This window comes from Rhinatrema bivittatum, chromosome 8, assembly GCF_901001135.1.
Source record: "Rhinatrema bivittatum chromosome 8, aRhiBiv1.1, whole genome shotgun sequence".
Classification (NCBI taxonomy): Eukaryota; Metazoa; Chordata; class Amphibia; order Gymnophiona; family Rhinatrematidae; genus Rhinatrema; species Rhinatrema bivittatum.
In genome coordinates this window covers 203,805,302-203,827,375 of record NC_042622.1, presented here as the reverse complement: position 1 = coordinate 203,827,375, position 22,074 = coordinate 203,805,302, and the positions used below count along the sequence as shown (strand labels likewise).

Sequence of the window (22,074 nt, the reverse complement as noted above, 5' to 3'; positions counted from 1 at the left end):
ATTCTTGGATCCAGAGGGTAGATATGCTATCCTGGTGGAAAAGTTGAAAGGTACAGACATCATGTTGTGTAATTTATACAGCCCAAATATTTACAGTTATGAGTTCTTTAATGGGCTGGTGAACCTTCTTACAGTATATAGGAAGGGCTGGTTAATTATTGCGGGCGATTTTAACTATATCCATGACCCTGCGATTGATAGGTCCCCATATGCGCCTAGGAGCAGGGGACTAGATCAACAGAAGGGTATAGCCTTCATGCGCCGTAATTTGCAAACTTTGGATCTATGGAGGGTGTTGCATCCAGATGAAAAGGATTATACCCATGTTTCTAGAGCCCCTAATACATTATCACGGATTGACTTTGTTTTAGGCTGCCAAGAGTTATTTCCTCGAATTAGTGCTGCAACAATCGGCACTGCCAATGTCTCCGACCACGCCGCCATATGGATAGATATCACATTAGAAGATACTGAAAGGGGAGCATGCTTACGGAGATTCCGGTCCTTTTTGAGACAGGATAAGGACTTTCAGTCTTTTTAAAAATCTAAATGGATGCAATTTGCATCCCATAATTCCCAGCATGCTACTGCCCCGAGTTTATTCTGGGAAACTAGTAAGGTTGTGCTGAGGAGAGAAATAATCTCATATTTGAAAAGTAGAAATAAACGCCTGAATGGAACGATCCTATATTTAGAATCCAAATTGAAATTGGCTAAAGAAAAAATTTGGCAACTATCTGCGGAGACCAAATTAGAATACAATTCCACTCTCGCCAGTTTGCAGGCCTGCTTACACCAGAGGGCACATAGGAAGCTCCAATACTCTAAGCATACATTTTTCAAATATGGGAACAAGGCAGGTAAGCTTTTTGCCAATATGGTGAGGGTTTGGCAAGGCAAAACCTATATAGAAAAACTGAGGACCCATCACAGCACATCGGCTATTCAGCATACGGACATTTGCGAGACCCTGGGGGCATAGTTGAGGAGGATTCTTCTCTTTTGGAATCTGACCATCCCACATGCCACGGAACAACAATTGGCATACTAAAAAGAACAATTCAATCTTTTGAGATCCTGAATGCTATCCAAACAAATAAACAAGGCAAAACCCCGGGCCTAGACAGGTTCTCGTATGATTATTACAAAATCAAGCTGTAGGGCCAATGAGCCTCTTTTACACAGATGCTCTGTCCAAAGAAACATTTCCAAGAGATTTCAATAAGGCCTATATAACAGTACTGGCAAAACCTGGGAAGAATCCAACACAACCATTCTCATATAGAGCAATTTCCTTATTAAATTGTGACTTAAAAATTTACGCAAAAATTCTAGATGATAGGTTAAGTTTAGTGTTTCCGTCTATATTCTCTCTTAGGTGGGGTTTATAAAGGGTCGAACTGCTGGTACACATAGTACTAAATTAATTACAGCTGTAGCCTATTGCAAACATCATTTGGTCCCATCTATTACAGTGAGCTTTGACTCGGAAAAAGCTTTTGATCGAGTCTCCTGGCCTTATCTTTTTTCGGAGCATATCTCTTTTATATGATAATCCGATGTTCCATATTCTAGCCAATGGTGGTAAATCCTTAGCTTTTACTATCCGTAGAGGAGTACTTCAAGGATGTTCCTTGTCCCCCCTGCTTTACTTAACCCGTTACTATGGAAAATCAGTGAGGATGGCTCCATTACAGGTCTGGAAGTTAAAGATACTTCCTTTAAAGTTGCAGCATTTGCAGACAACGTATTAATCTTTCCGACAAATCCTTTCAAATCACTGCTGAAAGTCTTGGCCCATCAAGATTTCTTTGGACAATTTTCAGGCCTTAAAATAAATAGGGACAAGTCCGAAGCCATGGAAGTCTATGGCAATCTTAAAATTAGCTGGGGGCCTCAATTCCCGCTCAGATGGATTAGTACAAATATGAAATACCTTGGAGTCAAAATACCTGTAAACTTCGGGTAGCTATATAAAATTACTGTAAGGTCCAATACTTCAGAAAATGAAGGCACATTTAAACCAATGGTCCTGACTTTCCCTCTCCAGAAGCGGTAGGATCCAATTAATAAAGATGATGGAAATACCCAAATGGTTATACTTATTACAGATGCTACCCATCTAGCTAAAGAGAACAGATTTACTGGACATTAATAAAGGTATCAGGCAGTTAAGTTGGAATGGGAAAAAGGCAAGGCTGTCACTGACCAATCTGCGTAAACCTATGCCACAAGGAAGCTTGAATTGTCCTGATCTCCAAAGATATAACCTCACCTGCATGTTAAGGCAAATTGGAGACTGGCTATTGGGGACCTCCCATTTTTCTCTTGTACTACATTTACAACAATGGTCTGGGAACTGGTCTTTGTCTTCTTTATTACAGCTAGATGCCACACAAATCCTCTTTGATTTTAGGCATTATTTACTCATTTCTTCCTGCAGGCGAGCGTGGTATCACCTTTGCAAATATTTGGGTATCTCTGGGAAATTCTCTCCATTTTTGGTCATCTGTGGAAATCCCCAGTTCATACCTGGAGTTGAGAATAAGGTTTTTATAGAGCAGTTCAAGAAAGGATTAACGCACATCCAGCATATGTTCCCTCCCAACTCTAATTTTCTACACAGCTTTCCAGAACTGAAAGCGAAATTTAATTTACCACACTCTGACATCTTCACTTATCTCCAGGTGAGACATTATCTCACTGTTTCAGGTCTTACCAATTTCTCATTAGACCATTGGTCAAAGTTAGAGGAGCTTTTCCTAGAGAGGGGATCAGGAAAGCCTTTGTATGCCACATTCTCAAAAACGCTTAGGACCTTTGAAGCGAAGAGTGGCTTCTCTGAAGGCTTGGCTTTTACATTGATCATCACGGATATGCAGTTTTGTTTCAAACATATAGTTAATATTACTGAAAATGTAGATTTCAGAGAAAGGAAAATTAGTTCTTACCTGTTAATTTTCGTTCCTGTAGTACCACGGATCAGTCCAGACCATGGGTTAAGCCTCCTGTCCAGCAGATGGAGACAGACCAAAACTGAAAGGATATCCTATATCAGGACAGAGCCTACCCTGCAGCCCTTCAATATAACTATTGTCAAAGCAGAAAAAGGCATAAGATCAAGCAAGTAACAGAATAACTAGCAATTTAGTAGAAATCATCAAACAATAGAACAATTGAATGAACTGTGTGACTAAAACGCTCTTGCATGACTACCCCAGACCATCGTAAAAGATGCTTCTGGTGCCTGTAATAAAAATCCAAGAGAGACATGCAGAGACACAAAATACTCCTAGAAGGACAAAAACAGGAAAAAAGTTTAGGCGGACAGAACACGGGAGGGCGTCTGGACTGATCCGTGGTACTACAGGAATGAAAATTAACAGGTAAGAACTAATTTTCCTTTCCCTGTACGTACCCGGATGAGTCCAGACCATGGGATGTCCCAAAGCTTCCCTAAACAGGGTGGGACCGAGACAGTCCTGCTCGAGGCACCTGCCAACCAAAGGAACCAAAGACTGGCGCCTGATCATCAAGGCGGTAATGCCAAGCAAAGGTATGCAGTGACTTCCACGTAGCTGCCCTGCATATTTCCTGTGGAGAGACCGACTGACTCTCCGCCCAAGAAGTAGCCTGAGAACGCAAGGAATGAGCTTTCAAGCCCTCAGGAGCCGCCTGGTCCTTGCAGATGTAGGCCGAAGAAATCGCTTCCTTCAACCGCCGAGCGATCGTAGTCTTAGAAGCAGGTTTGCCCTTATTTGGACCACTCCACAGAACAAAATGATGATCCAAAACCCGGAAATCATTGATAACCTGAAGGTAACACAGCAAAACGCGTCTGACATCCAGGCAGCGAAGGTCACTGCCCCCGGAGCCCACGATCTCCTCAGAAGAAAACGCGGGAAGCTCCACCGACTGATTAACATGAAAGGAGGAAACAACCTTCGGCAAGAAAGAAGGTACGGTTTTGAGAGAGACGCCTGAATCCAAGAACCGCAGGAAAGGTTCTCTGCAAGACAGAGCTTGAAGCTCCGACACCCTCTTGGCAGAGCAAATTGCAACCAGGAAGACAGTCTTGAGCGTCAAGTCCTTGAGAGTAGCCTAATGGAGAGGTTCGAAGGGGGCCGAACAAAGAGCCTGAAGAACCAAATTTAGACTCCACGAAGGACAAGTGGGCTGGATGGGTGGTTTCAGAAGCTTGGCGCCCCGGAGGAAACGGACATCATCTGGATGAGAGGCCACCGCCCGACACTCGATGGTACCCAGGAGGGAACAGAGGGCAGAAACCTGTACGCGCAACGAGCTGACGGAAAGACCCTTGGATAAACCCCGTTGAAGGAAAGTGAGAACCATAGAAACCGAAGGAGAACGCGCCAAAACGCCCCATTCCGCGCAAGTGTTCTCAAAGACCTTCCAGACAAGGACATAGGCCAGCGACGTAAACTGCTTACGAGCCCTAAGCCCTTTTCTCCTCAACCATTGCTGTTCAAATCCATGCCACTAGACAGAAGCGATCCGCCTGATCGAAATATAGGGAACCCTGCCGAAGCAGATGGGGGAGATGGCCAAGACGCAGAGGGCAGTCCGTTGCCAGATTTATCAGATCCGTGAACCATGGCTGCGAGGCCACTCGGGAGCCATGAGAATGATCGGACCCCAGTGCAGCTCTATTCTCCTGAGAATCTTTCCCACTAACGGCCAGGGCGGAAACACGTAGAGGAGAATGTCGGGAGGTCAAGGGAGGGCCAGCGCATCTACTCCCTCCGAGCAATGCTCCCTCCAATGTTGCCCAAAGTCGCCATCAGATCCCGGTGAGGGGAGTTGTCAGATGAGGCAATGAGCTCCATTGCCTCGACTGACAACTCCCACTCGCCGGGATCGAGACGTTGACAGCTGAGGAAGTCAGCTTGAACATTCTCCTTGCTCGCTATGTGGGAGGCAGCTAGATGCTCCAAGTGCCTCTCCGCCGAAGTGAAGAGCTTGCTGGCTTCCAGCACCATCAGACAACTGTGAGTACCCCCTTGACGATTGATGTAGGCCACCGTGGTGGAATTGTCTGACAGCACTCGAACCGCTTTGCGGCGGATCAGGGGGAGAAAAAACTTGAAAGCCAAGCGCACCGCATGGGCTTCCAGGCGATTGATGTGCCACCGCGACTGGAGCGGGGACCAGTATCCCTGAGTCGCTTGAGATTGACAAACTGCCCCCCACCCGGAGAGACTGGCATCCGTCGTAACTATGACCCACACAGGAGTCAGCAGAGGCATCCCCTTCAGGAGATGCGCCAGTGACAGCCACCATTGTATGTCTGCAATGGTAGAGTCGGAGAGAGGTAGGGTCTCCTGGAACTGCTCGGACACCGGCTGCCAGCGGGATAACAATGCTTTTTGTAATGGACGCATATGTGCAAACGCCCAGGGGACCAGGTCGATAGTGGAAGCCATGGTCCTGAGAACCTGCAGATAATCCCACGCCATGGGAAGCGGTAGGTAAATAAAGCTGCGCACCTAATCGATGAGCTTGAGCGCCCGAGTGTCTGGGAGAAATATTTTCCCAACCCGAGTGTCGAAACGAGCTCCCAGGAATTCCAGGACCTGGGACGGCTGGAGATTGCTTTTGGAGAAGTTGATTATCCAGCCGAGCGAAGTTAGAAGAGCCAGGACCCTGTCGACTGTGCGACTGCACAGAGCGGAGGACTTGGCCCGCATGAGCCAGTCGTCCAGATAAGAGTGGACTACGATTCCTTCCCGGCGGAGAGCAGCCGCCACGACTACCATGATTTTTGTAAAAGTGCGGGGAGCGGTGACGAGGCCAAAGGTGAGAGCCCGGAACTGGAAATGCTGGTCCAGGATGTGGAACCGGGGAAATTTCTGGTGCTCTCGTCGAATCGGAATGTGAAGGTAAGCCTCCGTCAAGTCGAGGGAGGCTAGAAACTCGCTGGGATGGACCGCTGCTATCACCGCCCTCAGGGTCTCCATTCGGAAACGGGGAACCTTGAGAGCTCGGTTGACTCACTTGAGATCCAGGATTGGACGGAAGGTATTGTCCTTCTTGGGCACAACAAAGTAAATGGAATACTGGCCGGCGCCTTGTTCCCGCAATGGCACCGGGATAATCGCCCCCAGGTCCTGGAGCCTGGCTAGGGTTTGACAGACCGCAAGCCTCTTTAAAGGACCGCAAGGAGAAACGAGATAAAGATCCGGTAGGTCCCGGGCAAACTCTAACGCGTAACCGTGTTCTATCACCTCGAGAACCCATTTGTTGGACATGATTTTGGCCCACTCCTCGCGAAACAGAGAAAGACGCCACCTAAGTTTCGTGCGGAGGAATGGACCGACCGGATCTCATTGGGGAGCGGACTTGGTGGCGGGGTGTTGCTGACTGCCATCTCGGAAGCCACGACGGCCCCGAAAGGAATGAGACCATTACTGGGACCTGGAAGCACCTCCTCTGGGATAGGAACCTCGCGCCCTGTTGCCGTACCGGCACTGCCCTCGGAAGCGGGTACGAGTCGGAAAGAAAGACTTAGACTGTTTAGGGCAGTCTTCTGGCAGCTTATGGACCTTGTTCTCGCCCAAGGATTTAATAAGCTGTTCCAGGTCCTCACCAAAGAGCAACTTGCCCTTAAAAGGAAGTGTGCCCAGCTGAGCCTTTGACGAAGAGTCGCGGACCAGTTATGCAGCCAGAGTAGGCGTCTGGCCGAAACCATGGCCTTGGCCTGGATGCAAAGCAATTCATATAAGGCATCCGCACCATATGCAATGGCGCACTCCAAGCGTTCCACCTGCTCTGCCTCTGCAGACGGGAGGTCCTGGGTGCTGAGTAATTGTAGAATCCACCTAACACATGCCCACTGCATGAGACTGCTGCAGATTGTCGCCCGGACCCCTAGAGCTAAGACCTCAAAGATCCGCTTCAAATAAAACTCGAGCATACGGTCTTGCACATCCCGTAATGCAGTGGCGCCCACCACTGGGATAGTGGTATGCTTACTGACCGCAGTAACAGAAGAGTCAACTTTTGGAATCTTCAGCACGTCCAGGCAATCCTCGGGGAGCGGGTAGAGCTTATCCATAGCTCTCCCAACCCGGAGACCCGCTCAGGGGCTTCCCATTCTTGTAGGAGAAGCAGTTTATGCATAGGATGGAATGGGAATGTACGCGGGAGTGCCCTAAGTCCCGCCGGGACCGGGTCCACGTTAGGTGGCATCGCCGCCGTCACAGAATCATCCGGCGGAGCATCAATCCCCAATTCCTGGAGAACAAAAGGTATGAGAGGTTCCAGCTCCTCCCGCCGAAATAAGCGGAGGACTCTGGGATCGTCGCCCTCGAGCGGGGGAGCCTGAACCGCTGCCTCCTCATCAAATGCATCAAGATGGTCCACGGGGGGCTGTGGAGGATCCACAGGGAGGGGAGCTCCCGGGACCACCCGCACCCGAACCGGGCCTTGCGGATCCAGAACCGCGGGGGGGGGACACGGACGGTGCGGGCATCCGAGGGAGTTTCGGAGGGGGGGGGGGGGAAACAGTGGAGGATCCTCCTCCTCCTGCAGGCTAGCTAGGTATGACTTGTGCAAAAGGAGCACAAAATCTGAAGTAAATCCCGCGGGGGAGGGGGGCGAGGGGGGTCCGGGGCATCCCCCTGAGAGCGCACTGGGCTCAAATCGGGGGGCAAAACCGGCAAACCCAGCTCCTCTGGTCCCTGAGAGGCAGAATCTGCATCAGGAGAAAAACCCAAAATGGCCACCGTTCCCGCGGTTTGCTGTGTCGGGAACGGCCTGGCCATGCAACGTGGAGCCCGACCCCAGGCTTGAGTTTTCTCTGCCGCCGCGGAGGAGCCTTCCCCATCCGGGAGGCATCGGGAGCACACCCCATCTCTGGGGAGCCGAGCAGCCGGCTCTCCACAGGCTAAGCACAGATTTGAACGCTGCATGATAGAAATCAGCACAGCCGCGAGGGAACTAAAAAACAGCTGATAGGGGAGTCCCAGAGGAGAGGAGAGGGAGATCGAACCCCGCTCCCTCCTAAAGCCAAAACCTTACTGCCACTAAACTTTTACAGAAAAATACAAATCTTTATCTTCTCTTGCTGTTTACATTTTTTTTTTTTTTTACAGCAGAGAGTGCAGGGGAATGCGCTTCCCTGAAAAGGCACCCGAGGAATGGACGTCCTGGGGCAAGGCAGAAGGCTGAGGGGAAGTGACTGGCACTACCAGTATCGCCCCAATAAGGAGGTCACCGGGAAGGAAACCTAGGCTGAGCGAATCAAGGGGCAAAGCCCCCCTAGGAACCCCAAGAGCGAGGGAGACAGGACTGTCTCCCTGACACAGTCACCAAAATGACAGAAATCAAAAAAAGAAAATTATTACTTACCTGCTAATTTTCGTTCCTGTAGTACCATGGATCAGTCCAGACCATGGTTATGTCCCCAATCCAGCAGATGGAGTCAGCACAAGCTTCGAGGGGGCGTCACCATATATACTACTACCCCCTCTGCAGGAGTTCAGTATCGAGTATATCAAAGCCCGAGTAGAAATAGAACCCCTTTAGTGGATCAAGTTTATAAGAACCGGCAACAATAAACCGTGTAACCGTAATAGAAAAACTGGAACCGTCCTACCAACGGGTAGGACGCTGCGTAAACAGCACGCCAACATGAAGGGGGCTGTGAGAAACAGTGCGACTGAGGAGCCGGGAAAGCCCTATCACACTACAGTCCCGTAGAGAAGAGTCGAGCAGGAAGGAAAGACCCAAGTGCGGTGGGCGTCTGGACTGATCCATGGTACTACAGGAACGAAAATTAGCAGGTAAGTAATAATTTTCTTTTCCCTGTACGTACCTGGATCAGTCCAGACCATGGGATGTACCCAAGCTTCCCTAAATCGGGTGGGGTCCTGCGAGGCCTGCTCGGAGAACCTGTTCGCCAAAATGTCCCGTGACTGAGGAGGCGAGGTGCAGACGATAGTGCCTCGAGAACGTGTGTAACGATTTCCAGGTAGCTGCTCTGCAGATTTCCTGAGTAGAGACCGAACGAGCCTCCGCCCAGGAAGCCGCCTGAGAACGAGTAGAATGAGCTACAATGCCGGGCGGGGGAGTCCGCCCCGCCCCAATGTATGAAGCAGCAATGCCCGCCTTCAACCACCTCGCAATGGTCGCTTTCGAGGCCTGAGACCCTTTCCTGGGACCAGACCAAAGCACGAAGAGATGATCCGAAATCCGGAACTCATTGGTAGCCTCCAGATAGAGACGCAGCGTGCGCCTGACATCCAATAGTCGGAGAGCCTTCGGCTCGGAGGAAGAAAAGGACGGCAATTCCACCGTCTGGTTCACATGGAATGCAGACACCACCTTTGGAAGGAAGGAAGGCACTGTGCGAAGCGACACTCCAGAGTCGGAGAAACGCAGGTAAGGCTCTCTACACGACAGAGCCTGCAGCTCCGAGATGCGGCGAGCGGAACAGATGGCCACCAGGAATACCGCTTTGAGGGTGAGATCCTTGATCGTAGCAGTGCTCAGCGGCTCAAACGGTGGTCCCGACAGGGAGCGAAGCACCAGGTTGAGACTCCAGGAGGGACACGGGTCCCGTACTGGAGGCCGCAAATGCTTGACCCCCTTGAGGAAACGCGCAATGTCCGGATGCTGTAGCAGGGAACCGCCATCACGCAACAGCGAACCCAGGGCGGCCACCTGCACCCGCAGAGAATTATAGGCGAGTCCTTTGTCCACCCCCGCCTGTAAAAACTGCAGGATCTGAGGTACCGAAGCCTTCGTAGGTCTCGTGTCCTGACTAGCACACCACAGCTCGAACACCTTCCAGACACGAACATAGGCCACCGACGTCGATGTCTTACGTGCCCGCAGTAGAGTGGACACTACCGCCTCCGGGTAGCCCCGGCGCCGGAGGCGGCGCCTCTCAAAAGCCAGGCCGCAAGACAGAAGAGTTCTGCCTGATCGAAAAATACCGGGCCCTGACGTAAGAGACGGGGGAGGTGCCCCAGTCTGACTGGCCCGTCGATCACCAGTTGTATCAGGTCCGCGAACCAAGGCCTCCTGGGCCATTCCGGAGCGACGAAGATTACGGTCCCCTGATGACTTTCTATTCTGCGAAGCATTCTGCCCACCAGGGGCCATGGTGGAAACGCGTATAGAAGAAGATGAGACGGCCACGGAAGGGCCAGCGCATCCACTCCCTCCGCGCCGCGCTCTCTCCGGCGACTGAAGAAGCGAGGAGCCTTGGCGTTGAGAGCGGAGGCCATCAAATCCAAGTGGGGGGCACCCCAACGCCGGACTAGAAGTTGCATCGCTTCCTCGGACAGAGACCACTCTCCGGGGTCCAGCAGCTGACGACTGAGGAAGTCCGCCTGCACGTTGTCCACTCCGGCGATGTGCGAGGCCGCTAGTCGAACGAGATGACGCTCCGCCCATTGCATCAGCAGCGCCGCCTCTAGCGCTACTTGCGGGCTGCGCGTGCCGCCTTGGCGGTTGATGTAGGCCACGGTGGTAGCATTGTCTGATAGGATTCTGACCTCCCGGTTCCGAAGGAGCGGCAGAAAATGTCGCAGAGCTAGCCTGACCGCTCTGGTTTCCAGACGGTTGATGGACCACTTCGCCTCCACCGCGGACCACGTCCCCTGCGTGGCGCTTCGATCCCGGGGTTGGGGAGAGCTGCAAAGAAAAACGAACAACAAAATATATAATATCACTTACCCCGTCCTAACTACTAGCATTCAGCACCGGGGAAACAAACACAGGGGGTAAGCCACGCCTCCCCACAGCCTGCCTTTGAATTAGAGTTGTGTTTTTTTTTTTTTTAAAGAGAAAAACTTGATCCACCAGACAAACTAGGCAGAAGCCCAGAAAAGGAGGAAGCAAAAAGGGAAAAGATTAATTTACAACCACAGGGAGAGAAACCCTGAGTCCCCTACTCGCATCTGCTGGAGTCAGAAGATACTGAACTCCTGCAGAGGGGGTAGTAGTATATATGGTGACGCCCCCTCGAAGCTTGTGCTGACTCCATCTGCTGGATTGGGGACATAACCATGGTCTGGACTGATCCAGGTACGTACAGGGAACTAAATTTTTTTTTTTTTCAGAGAAATAACTTCAAACAACACTTGCTTGAGCTTGCCCCCAGAGAAAAGAACCAAAGAAGAAACCCCAAAGGGGAAGGGCAAGCTAACAGGGAACCGCAGGGTGAGCTGTCTGGCATCTGCTGGAGAAGGACAAATACTGAAGGGCTGCAGGGTAGGCTCTGTCCTGAGATAGGATACCCTTTCAGTTTTGGTCTGTCTCCATCTGCTGGACAGGAGGCTCAACCCATGGTCTGGACTGATCCGGGTACATACAGGGAACTGCAATTTAAATTCCTTTGGCAACTGTTTTATTTGCAAAAAAGGGCATACCAGGTTAGATTTTGTACCACGCCAAACTATGCTAAGTGCAAAGCCCCTTCCAGTGACTTCCTACACGGATTCTGGATTTGTCCTAACATCACTTCCTTTTGGAAGGCAGTAAGAATCTGTTGCTCTTCCCTTCTGGGGGTTACTCTTTCAGATGACCCTAGAACTTGGCTATTTGGGCTGTATGATGCTGAGTCACATATTACTTATAAGTGTCAAAAGTTAATTCTAGATAAAGCAGGTCTGATAGCCAAGAAAATTATTTTAGCAGTATGGATAGGAAAGGAAACTCTGTGTTTGAAACAATGGGAAAACAGAATGGTCAGGATGTTAACTCTTGATTACATCTTGGCCAAATCCTTGCCACCACCTAAACGTGAGGCTGTGTCTAAAATCTGGCAGCCGTACATTGCAAACCTGCCTCGGAGACTATAGCATCACTGTGATTTAAGGGGACTTTCCCATTAGCCAGTGCAAGATTCTAAGACCCTCTTCTCTACAATCTTCAGAAACATAAGAACTCCAATTTCTTCTTTGCTCAATTTGCTGGAATTCTGTTCACTCATCTCTTTCTTTGCTCAACTCCTTTCTACTTGGTAGGATGGGAGGGGTATTGGAAAGGTGGGAGGAGCAATGAGGAGGACTCATACAACAGGGTTCTTTGGTTATATCTATGTTGTGTTATATAGTACTGATACATAATGCCATTGTATTTTCAGATGATTCTGATGTACCTCCTGTAAAAACCCAATAAAAATATAAAAAAAACAAACCAAAAGCAAAACATGTGGCTGACCCCTGGACTCAAACTGAAGCAGTGTATGCAGTGCAATGAGGGCTTCGGGCTTAGATTACCCAAGGCCTGGCTGTGCTGTGGAGGTGGCGTGTTCAGGCTTTAGAGAGATAAGACAGCTTCTGCTACTGTGGCGGCCCCTGCTGGCCAATGAGAGGCACTGAAGTGGTGGCACCCATCTGTTTGGTGAGGGTCTCTGGAGCTGTCTGGGCCATGCTGTGTGGGGAGGGAGACGTGGCAAAGACAACTAAGAAGAGATAAGGGGAGAAAACCTGAGGGATATTTTGGTCACCAAATGGGCAACTTTCAGACCTTTTGCAGAAGGGTAAAGTCTGTGGGGAGCTTTTACCAGAAGACTGTTCATCAGTTTTTAAAAGGTAATTAGTTCCCTTTGAAAACTTATGTGCATTGACTTGCACCTGTTATTTATGTGGACCTTTTGTAAGTAAAAAGCATGCGTGTGAATCCGGACTCTGCCCCTGCAATGCCTCTCCCTACATTCGTACAAATCTACGCATACATCACACAAGTAATCTTCAAAGGGGCCATTTCTACAGATAAAGCATAGGTAAAATGCTTAGCAACAGCTCTGAAAATTGCCCTCCTAGTATGCTGAACGGTTTTCGTACAAACCGTGGAGTCTGCTGGTTCTGAATTCCTGCTGCTGTCGGTGACTATTCATGAAGGTCACCACAGACGGTCAGTTTCCAGCTCGTATTCGCAGGGCATCACCCTGGATCCCAAAGAAAGTTCAAAGGGGCCAGCACAGCAGACCAACAAATCATGCTCAACAGAACTCACCTACTGGCATGCAATGGGTCAGGTCTAGTCTCGGCAATTTTTACCGGGAATGAGTACGTGTTGGGGGCACTTACTGGGAGAGCTAGGACTCTATCACCACCAGCACCATCCTCCTCCTTCTCGGGTGTCAGCAGAGAGGCGATCAGCTCCTCCGCTATCTGTTGCACCTGAATGTGTAAATTAAAAAAAAAGGACCACTGCTCAGCAGACACTTTAAAATAAAAAGTACTCCTGTCCTTTACCTTCTGCAGAATTTCAGTCACACTCGACTCCAATGGAACTATTTAAATGGAAAAAAAGTGCTTTATTTAGCAGGCTGGACCAAAAAAGAATAGGAAACTCTGCCATGCCAGGCACCTCTGCACGCACTGCAGGGTATTGGTTGTAACTACTTGCTCACCAGGCCATGACAATGAAAAACCCGGCCCCTCCTGGACTAGGAAACCTACTGTGCCCAAGGTTTCTGACCTAAGAGGTTTCTCTGCATCCAGGCCAGCACCCGGACTACCAAGGCTCCAATGTCCGGCAGCGGTACTAGCAAACGAAAGCTGGGAGAAGGATCAGTTTCACGGTGACAGTAATGGGGTGGGAACCAGGAGACCAGAGGTCAAGTCCTGCTTCTGCCACTGCCATTTCCTGTGGCAGATCACTTTCTCGCTGGTACCCACCTGGACTGCAGTCTCACTGGGGGCAAGGACCTGCACCTGCATGAAATGGGATTTAAAGCGCCTTGATGCAGAGCATGAAATAAATGCCAAAATTAATTAAAATCCCTCTTTTCCATGCCACAGAAACAGGACAGCAGGAAAAGAGCAAACAGCCTTTCCAGTCTGCCCATTTCTTCAGTCCCTACCACTCCCTCTGCGTGCCCCATGCTTTCCTGACGTCAGATACAGTTCAGTGTCTGCTAGTGGGCTTTCTGAAGAGCTCCCCCTGCCATTATGAATTCCATGCAGGCATCACACCCGTGAATAGAGCATGAACAGCTGCAGAATGGAGTCGGGGAAGAGGATTTTTATAACAGGGGACAGAGCCATAATACAAGGACACACTGATATAATCCTATTTTGAAGGCTGCATTCAGTAGTTCAGCTTTATAACAAGGTAGTGAAAATCAAATTATACCCATGCATGGAGTTTGTGGCACTCCTCATCTTTTATCTGTAAAACAAGGCACTTTTGGCACTGTTTTATATACTTTGCGACAGCCAGACCCTTAAATCCTGGCGTTTTTTTCTCACGTACAAGCCTTAAGTTTCACAACAACCAAGCATCACATTCCAGAACACAATCTATGCTGGAAGCACTTTGAGGTAAACACACTGACAAATTCCATTCCAGGGTCTCCAGGAATCCGCACTTAAACTCATGGCTTCGGATTTTCAGCACTGCAATGTTCCCTCTAAGCTGAGTTGGAGGCCAGCAACATCCAGCAGTCTTGCAATTTGGAATGCGCAGGGCCGGCAGCTCCCGCATGGTTCAGAGCACAAGATGACAGCTTCGAGGGAACATTGCTGCTGAAGTTAAAGACATATTGTGTCACGGTGCATGTAGACGCTGATGGATACTGTGGTACCGGGTGCCTACAAGCAAGACAGTCTTTTGCTGCTGGCTCAAATGCTTTCCAAACAGGCTATCAAAATGAATCCCCAATTTACGATTAGCCCACTGGGGACTGCATTTAAACAGGATGCATGCTAGCTATGATCACTACAGGTGTTTTGATAGACAGTCTATGGTTAGTAGGGTTATTTTATTGTTAGTTTTGTAGTTGTATTTACCATTGGGTTGGGATTTTTGTTTGTGTATCCATTTATATCTTTTGCTGTATCTTGAAACTGTTGCTTAATTTCCACTCTGTCAGTTATGTTATTGTATGGAAATTGGAGACTTGGATTTGGAATGAAATCTGTTGGAACCTATTTTAGCTGTTTCCACAGAAAGATGGGACACAACATGAAGAAATTAAATGAAGGTTTAATCCGGATAAAATTTCTGAAGGCTAGGGCCCATGGGGGGTCATTGCCGAACTTACTCGCCATTTAGTGAAGTCTTTGAGGGAGTTGGCTCCGTACTTGACTCCCAGGACGGCCGATTTCACAAAGTGGCCTGCGACGGATTTAATGCTCGCAGCTGAGGGGGTCTCGGGAAGCTGCTCTCTATAGTTCTTCTCCCAGTGAGAGTGGACCTGTGGGGGGAAGAGGTGGAGAAGAAGTGCTGCAAGACCCGTAACGTGCCGTGAAAGACCTGGAGAAAAACAGACAGCAAACGCCGCACCCCTGAGCGGGGAACTGAATATGCTGCCCAAACAGATTCCTGTTCTTCACTTGCAGACAGTCTCTGTACAACCACGCTACCCAATTTCTCAGGCGGTTTTTTGCTGAAAACCTGCATTCTGGCTGCATGCATCTAATCTGCTCAGCAGTGGGCTCCCAAAATCCAATGAATATCAGCTAACAATTATTAAAATAAAGCAATAAATCAGAAACCATGATATTTGGTTGGCACTGTTACTAATTCTTCCTGCTAAGACCACTTTTTTTTGCCCTTCAGATGTCTGTCTGTGATCAGTCTGAATCCTTGACAGCTGCCGCTTTTGAAACACTGCCACACGTAAACGTTCCGGTCCTATCTGAGATGCTGCAGCGTGCATGATGTCATTTGTGACATCTCAACTAACGCATGGGACACATGGGATCTGGTGCGTGTGAGACACTGCGCGACTCTTCTGCAAACATGGCGGCTCCCAGGTCTAAACAGGAATTGCGGGGGAGCAGCTTATAGCATTTCAGACTCAGCCACTTAATAAAAATGTTTGCTGCAGGGCAGCTCAGGGGTCAATTCTGCAGCACATATGCATAGTTTTGCATAGTAAATAATTACGATTTTATTTATCCAATTTAAATACTGCATTCCTGACCTTTTTGAGGTCGCTCAAAGTGAAATATTGGAGAAATTACTTACCTGATAACTTCATTTTCCTTAGTGTAGACAGATGGACTCAGGCCCAGGAGACGGATCAGATTTCAATCTGACATCAGCCCTAGTACATATACCCCTGCAGGAAGTACAGCTCTTCAGTATTCTCCTCGAAAAGCAATTGTGGATATATGTATGACTGAATAATTTGGATAACTTGATTAACTTTATAACTTGGTTAACTTAATTAATTTGAACTGGTTGAATTGGTTATAGCTGGAGACTGCCAGTGCCCTCAACCGAGAAACGTCGACACCCGGCAGGATGGGTGTTCTAGTTGGAGAAAGGCATGGCTTACCCGTGAATCATTCGCTCTCGGTGATGTCACTCGAGGATTCCATGAATAACGGCAGCCGTGGGTGGGATGCTGAGTCCATCTGTCTACATTCCGACCTGTGCGCACAGAGGTGAGCCGTGTCTTGTTCCGGGCGGTCTCCGGCTGCGGGAGAGAGGGAAAATACCTTCACCGCCGCGCTCGAAGTGGCACCCGCTGCCTCTCAGCCTCACCCGATGTTGGGGGCTAGGTCCCCGCTGAGGGTCGGCCGCCGGACCGAGGCTCACCTCCGAGGGATCGCGGAAATCACCTCGGAAATTCTCAACTGGGGGAGGGACCCAATGGGTGTCACCGCAGGAGAGCGGGGCTCGTCTGTAGAGGTAAGATTTCTTCTTGTTTTGGGTTTTTCTTTGTAAAATTTTCTCTAACGCTGTGCTAGCGAGCATAGAGTCCCGAACTGCTATGGAGATGGAAAATACTGAGGAGCTGCACTTCCTGCAGGGGTATATGTACCAGGGCTGACGTCAGATGGAAATCTGATCCGTCTCCAACTGCTATCAGGAGTACACTATACCCATTGGTCCTGAGTCCATCTGCTACACGCTAGGAAAATATATATTTATATATTTAAAAAAACCTACAAACAAAAATTACAAATAAAAACTATAAACCATTTACAAACAAACAGACCAGCAAAATAAAATATATTTTCTGACCTAACTTCCTGGTCTGGATAATTTATTTAGTTCTTTTTTGCTTACTTTGGGAGGGGGAAAAGGGATCTCAGGGGAGGATGTGGGAGAGAGAATCTCAGGGATGGAAGGGATATGAGAATCTGGATGGGGTGGGGGGAGCGGAGAAGGATTGGGATTGGGTGGGAGAGAGGGCCTACCCTGGCCCGGCTCCTTCCTCTTGGAATCCAGTGCCATAATTAGTCCAAAGCATGTCCTTGGCAGAGACAACTACTCAAACAGCGCCCATCTCTCTCTGCACTGCCCCACCCAGATCCCATTTCTCTCCTTTCCTACTCACCATCCATGGTTCCCTTTCTCTCCCTTCTTCCCCCCATCCCTTAGCCCCAGTCCCCTTTCTCACACCTCAACATAATCCCGACAAATTCTTTCAAACATATAAAACCCCAGCACCATTCCTCTGACTCTCTCTCACACTTACACACCCAAGCTCCTAGCACATCCCAAACTTTTATCCAATATGATCCCAGGATAACACTTGAGAATTCAGGACTCTTGCATGATTTGGATGTTTCCCTAATGCCAACCTCAATCCCCTCTCACCTGATCCTCAGTGCCAATTCCCTCTCTTGCTGCCTAGCACAGTTCCCCTCTCACCAGCCTTTGAGCCAATACTCCCCTCTAACCCTCCCAATTCCCACTCTGCACCCCACCTATGAGCCAGCAACAAGACAGCAGTAGCATTTCAGGTCACGTCCTCCTCTGACCCCAGGATCCAGACTCACATGGGCCACTATAATGTCGGGTGGGTCAAAACAGGAGTCTGGCTCCTGGTAGCAGAGGACAACAATGTAGTCTGAGGCACCAAAGCTCTTCGCCTTCTGTCAGCTATTGAAGAAAGGAAATCAGTCCTAGAGTGTAAAAGGAGAAGGGAGGATATAGGCGGAGTTTTTGTTTGTAAACTTCTGTCTCCATCTGCTAGAGGGGGGGGGGGCGGGGGGGCCAAACCCAGGAGTCTGGACTGATCCGGGTACGTTCAGGGAATGAAAACATTTTTAAAAATCTAGGGAACAAGAAATCCTCGATTATGGAGCTCTTACCCTTCTGGTCAGCTCGGTGGTGTTGACCAGCCTCACTTGATTGGCCAGTGACCTGACATCTTTGCTATTGAGTTGACACAGGTTGGGTAGTAGATACATAACCTTGTAGTTATCACTGATCTGAAAAACAAAAGCAGAAAATCACTGATACTGGACTGAGAGCAAATGCGGCATGCAGCAAGGAGGGGGAACTATGCTCCCTCAAATATTTCAACCTACCATCTGTGTTTAAATGAAGGACACTATTCCCTGCACAGAAATCACCATGACGTCAAAACAACAGAGAGGGCATGACAGAAGTTTATAAAGTCACAAATGGTGTGGGACAGGTTAATAGGGAATGATTATTATTTACCCTTTCAAATAGTGCTAGGACCGGGGGGGGGGGGGCACCTCCTGAAACTAACTGGTAGCAGAATTAAACTAATTTAATAAAGTACTTTTTCAGGGAATGCATAATGAATCTGTGAAATCTGTTGCTGCAGGATGTGGGGTAGCCTTGGGAAAAAGCAACAGGGAAGGGATCTTCCCACACAGCTCCGCAGGGTACTTCCAAGTGACTGGATTGGCTACGGTCAGAGACAGAACTGTTGTGGGAGTCTCAGTTTAGTGAACCCCTTGGGCCGACCTGCAGGAGACTGGGAAAAGATGGTCACTGTCTCTAGTAACTGGCAGGCCGGGAGGCAGATGTTCAGGCTGGACGAGAGGTGCTCTTCACCCTGGAAGCTGGTACTCCCCCGGGAGGAGCCCGTAGGAGCCCAACCGCTGGGACTTAGGCGGTAGTGGATCAGGACTGGGAACTGGAACCAGACTAAGACAGTAGGTCAATACTGTAACAGGGCTCGGGTTCTGGAACCAGGCAGGAACTGTAGCAGGCAGGCAGGAACCAAGCAGGTACTGTAGCAGGTAAACAGGAACCAAGCAGGTACTGTAGCAGGCAGGCAGGAACCAAGCAGGTACTGTAGCAGGTAAGCAGGAACCAAGCAGGTACTGTAGCAGGCAGGCAGGAACCAAGCAGGAACTGTAGCAGGTAAACAGGAACCAAGCAGGTACTGTAGCAGGCAGGCAGGAACCAAGCAGGAACTGTAGCAGGTAAACAGGAACCAAGCAGGTACTGTAGCAGGCAGGCAGGAACCAAGCAGGTACTGTAGCAGGTAAGCAGGAACCAAGCAGGTACTGTAGCAGGAATGGAGCGAATAGCAAGACAGGTCGCTCCGGGGCACAGCGCAACAGGGATCCAGTAGGTAAGCCCGCTCCAAGGCAAAGACTGAGTGTCTGCGGCCGGCTTATCAAGGCGCGGCGTCTGACGTCAGGAATTGGGCGGAGTCACCACTGGCGGGAAATGGCCTAGAAAAGCGCCCAAGTGGCACGCGCATGCCTAGAGACAGGGCGTCCATAGAAGGCTTCCCGGCGGCGCGGCCCTTGCAGGGATGCCGCCGAACAGGCCAGGAACTAGGCCAACGAAAGCGGGAACAGGTCCAGGAACACGGAGGTAAGGGTCTGGTCGCGGCGCTCACGGCCAGAACCACAACACAGAACGATGGATTTGAATATGCATGAGTTAGATTTACATACACGGTGTCTCCAAAGTATGCAAATTTATTTCATGCGTATTCATTGTGGCAATCCTGAAATCCCGACTGGAAAGGCGTGCCTCCAGAAGAGGGTTGGGAAACACTGCAATGGACCAGTGGTCTGACCCAATGTGGCACGTCTTTATGTTCTTATGTCCCTCATACTGTAAATGGAAATAGCAAAGATAGCCAGCAACAGTTATGTAGTGTCAGAGTCCAGTGATTTATAGATGTAAATTGGCACTTCACAACCTACCCACAGCCCTTTTTCCACCAGCATATGTCAGCTTATTTGCAGCACACAAGCAATTTGGAAAAACACTGAAGCCCTGTTTTAATGGAGCCACACTATTAAAAACCTACTTGCTGCCTTCCAGGTTAAGAAAATTGGTTCTTACCTGCTAATTTTCATTCCTGTAGACCCACAGATCAGTCGAGACTCCTGAGTTTTGTACCCCTGCCAGCAGATGGAGACAGAGAAAGTTTTATTGAAACCGCTATATAAGTGTGCCACCTGCAGTCCCTCAGTATGGACCTGTATCCAAGCCAAGATGCTAATAAATCAATTAAATTTAACAGCCCATCTGATACCCCATGAACAGGAGGGTGGTGATGCTGTATTCTCTCTGGGAAAGGAACCCAAGCAAAGTAAAAAAACAGTATAGTGACCAGCTAACAATACTGAAATAACTATAAACCAACAGACTAAACCGAGCAGACGACTCTCCCACTTCTTACTATGAGCGGGTCTCTGGATTAGAACATAAGAACATAAGAAAATGCCATACTGGGTCAGACCAAGGGTCCATAAAGCCCAGCATCCTGTTTCCAACAGTGGCCAATCCAGGCCATAAGAACCTGGCAAGTACCCAAACACTAAGTCTATTCCATGTTACCATTGCTTATGGCAGTGGCTATTCTCTAAGTGAACTTAATAGCAGGTAATGGACTTCTCCTCCAAGAACTTATCCAATCCTTTTTTAAACACAGCTATACTAACTGCACGAACCACATTCTCTGGCAACAAATTCCAGAGTTTAATTGTGCGTTGAGTAAAAAAGAATTTTCTCCGATTAGTTTTAAATGTGCCCCATGCTAACTTCATGGAGTGCCCCCTAGTCTTTCTACTATCCGAAAGAGTAAATAACCGATTCACATCTACCCGTTCTAGACCTCTCATGATTTTAAACATCTCTATCATATCCCCCCTCAGTCGTCTCTTCTCCAAGCTGAAAAGTCCTAACCTGTGGTACTACAGGAATAATCTGTGGTACTACAGGAATAAAAATTAGCAGGTAAGAACCAATTTTCCTTTCCAGTACATATCCAGATCAGTCCAGACTCCTGGGATGTACCTAAGCCCACTAAATTGGGTGGGACCTGGAGAGTCTAGCTTACAGAACACTTTCACCAAACTTGGCCACAGCTGGAGCCTCGACATCCAAACAATAGTGTCTGGTGAAAATGTGCAACGACTTCCAAGTCACTGCCCTGCAAATCTCCTGCGGCGACACCTGCTGGGCCTCCACCCAAGAGGCTGCCTGCGAATGCGTTGAATGAGCCCTCAAACCTGCAGGCACAAGCCAACCCTTAGAAATATATGCAGAACCGATTGCCTGCTTGAGCCAATGCGGAATCGTAGCTTTGGACGCTTGACGTCCCTTCCTTCGTTCATTCCAAAGTACGAAAAGGTGGTCCGAATTACGGAAATCGTTAGTGACTTCCAGATATCTTAACAATACCCGCTTTGCATGAGGAGTGGAGGGTTCCGGAAAGGCTGGAAGTTCCACACCCTGAATAACATGGAACCTTGACACCACCTTTGGTAGAAGAGAGGACACTGTGCACAACAACACCCCCGCCTCTGAAATCTGCAGAAACGTATCCAGGCATGACAAAGACTGTAGCTCCGAAATCCTCCAAGTTGGGCAAATAGCCACCAGAAAAACCACCTTAAGAGTTAAATCGTTCAAAGTTGCTCTCCTCAGTTCAAAAGGAGCTGCACATTAAGGCTGTAATCACCAGATTCAGACTCCAGGACAAACAATACTTCCTCACCGGTGGTCGCACGTTTTTCACCCCTCCCCCCCCTCCGAAGAAAACGCACAACATTCAGAAGCGTGGACAGAGAACAACTGTGCACCTTACCACGGAACCGCTGCCATGACAGACCGCAGTGTGCTCTGTTGACTCTTTTGAGGTCCAGAATTGGTCAAAAGGAGCTGTCCTTTTTGAGAACAATGAAGTAAATGGAATATTGACCTGACCCCAGGAGGGACAGGGGTGATGGCTCCGAGATCCTGCAGCCTGTCGAGCGTCTGGCACACCACTTGTCGCTTTCATGGTCCGCACAGAGCAATTAGGTACCGGTCTGGAAGAGACCGAGCAAAATCCAAAGCATAGCCATGTTATATGACTTCCAGAACCCATTGGTCTGAAGTAATTTTGACCCATTCCCCGCTATA

General features: G+C 49.1%; 1 protein-coding gene across 6 annotated transcripts in view; it reads right to left on the bottom strand.

Annotated features, from left to right (window-relative positions):
* The window catches only part of LRWD1 (leucine rich repeats and WD repeat domain containing 1), a 71,771-nt gene that overhangs the window by 28,220 nt on the left and 21,477 nt on the right, over positions 1 to 22,074 (bottom strand). For all 6 annotated transcript variants that reach the window (XM_029612614.1, XM_029612613.1, XM_029612612.1 and 3 more), the window contains 3 exons: positions 18,036 to 18,155; positions 15,026 to 15,178; positions 13,065 to 13,157 (listed from right to left, as the gene is read on the bottom strand). In XM_029612614.1, coding sequence (XP_029468474.1) covers positions 13,065 to 13,157; positions 15,026 to 15,178; positions 18,036 to 18,155 — 366 coding nt within the window. The remainder of the gene's footprint in view (positions 1 to 13,064; positions 13,158 to 15,025; positions 15,179 to 18,035; positions 18,156 to 22,074) is intronic.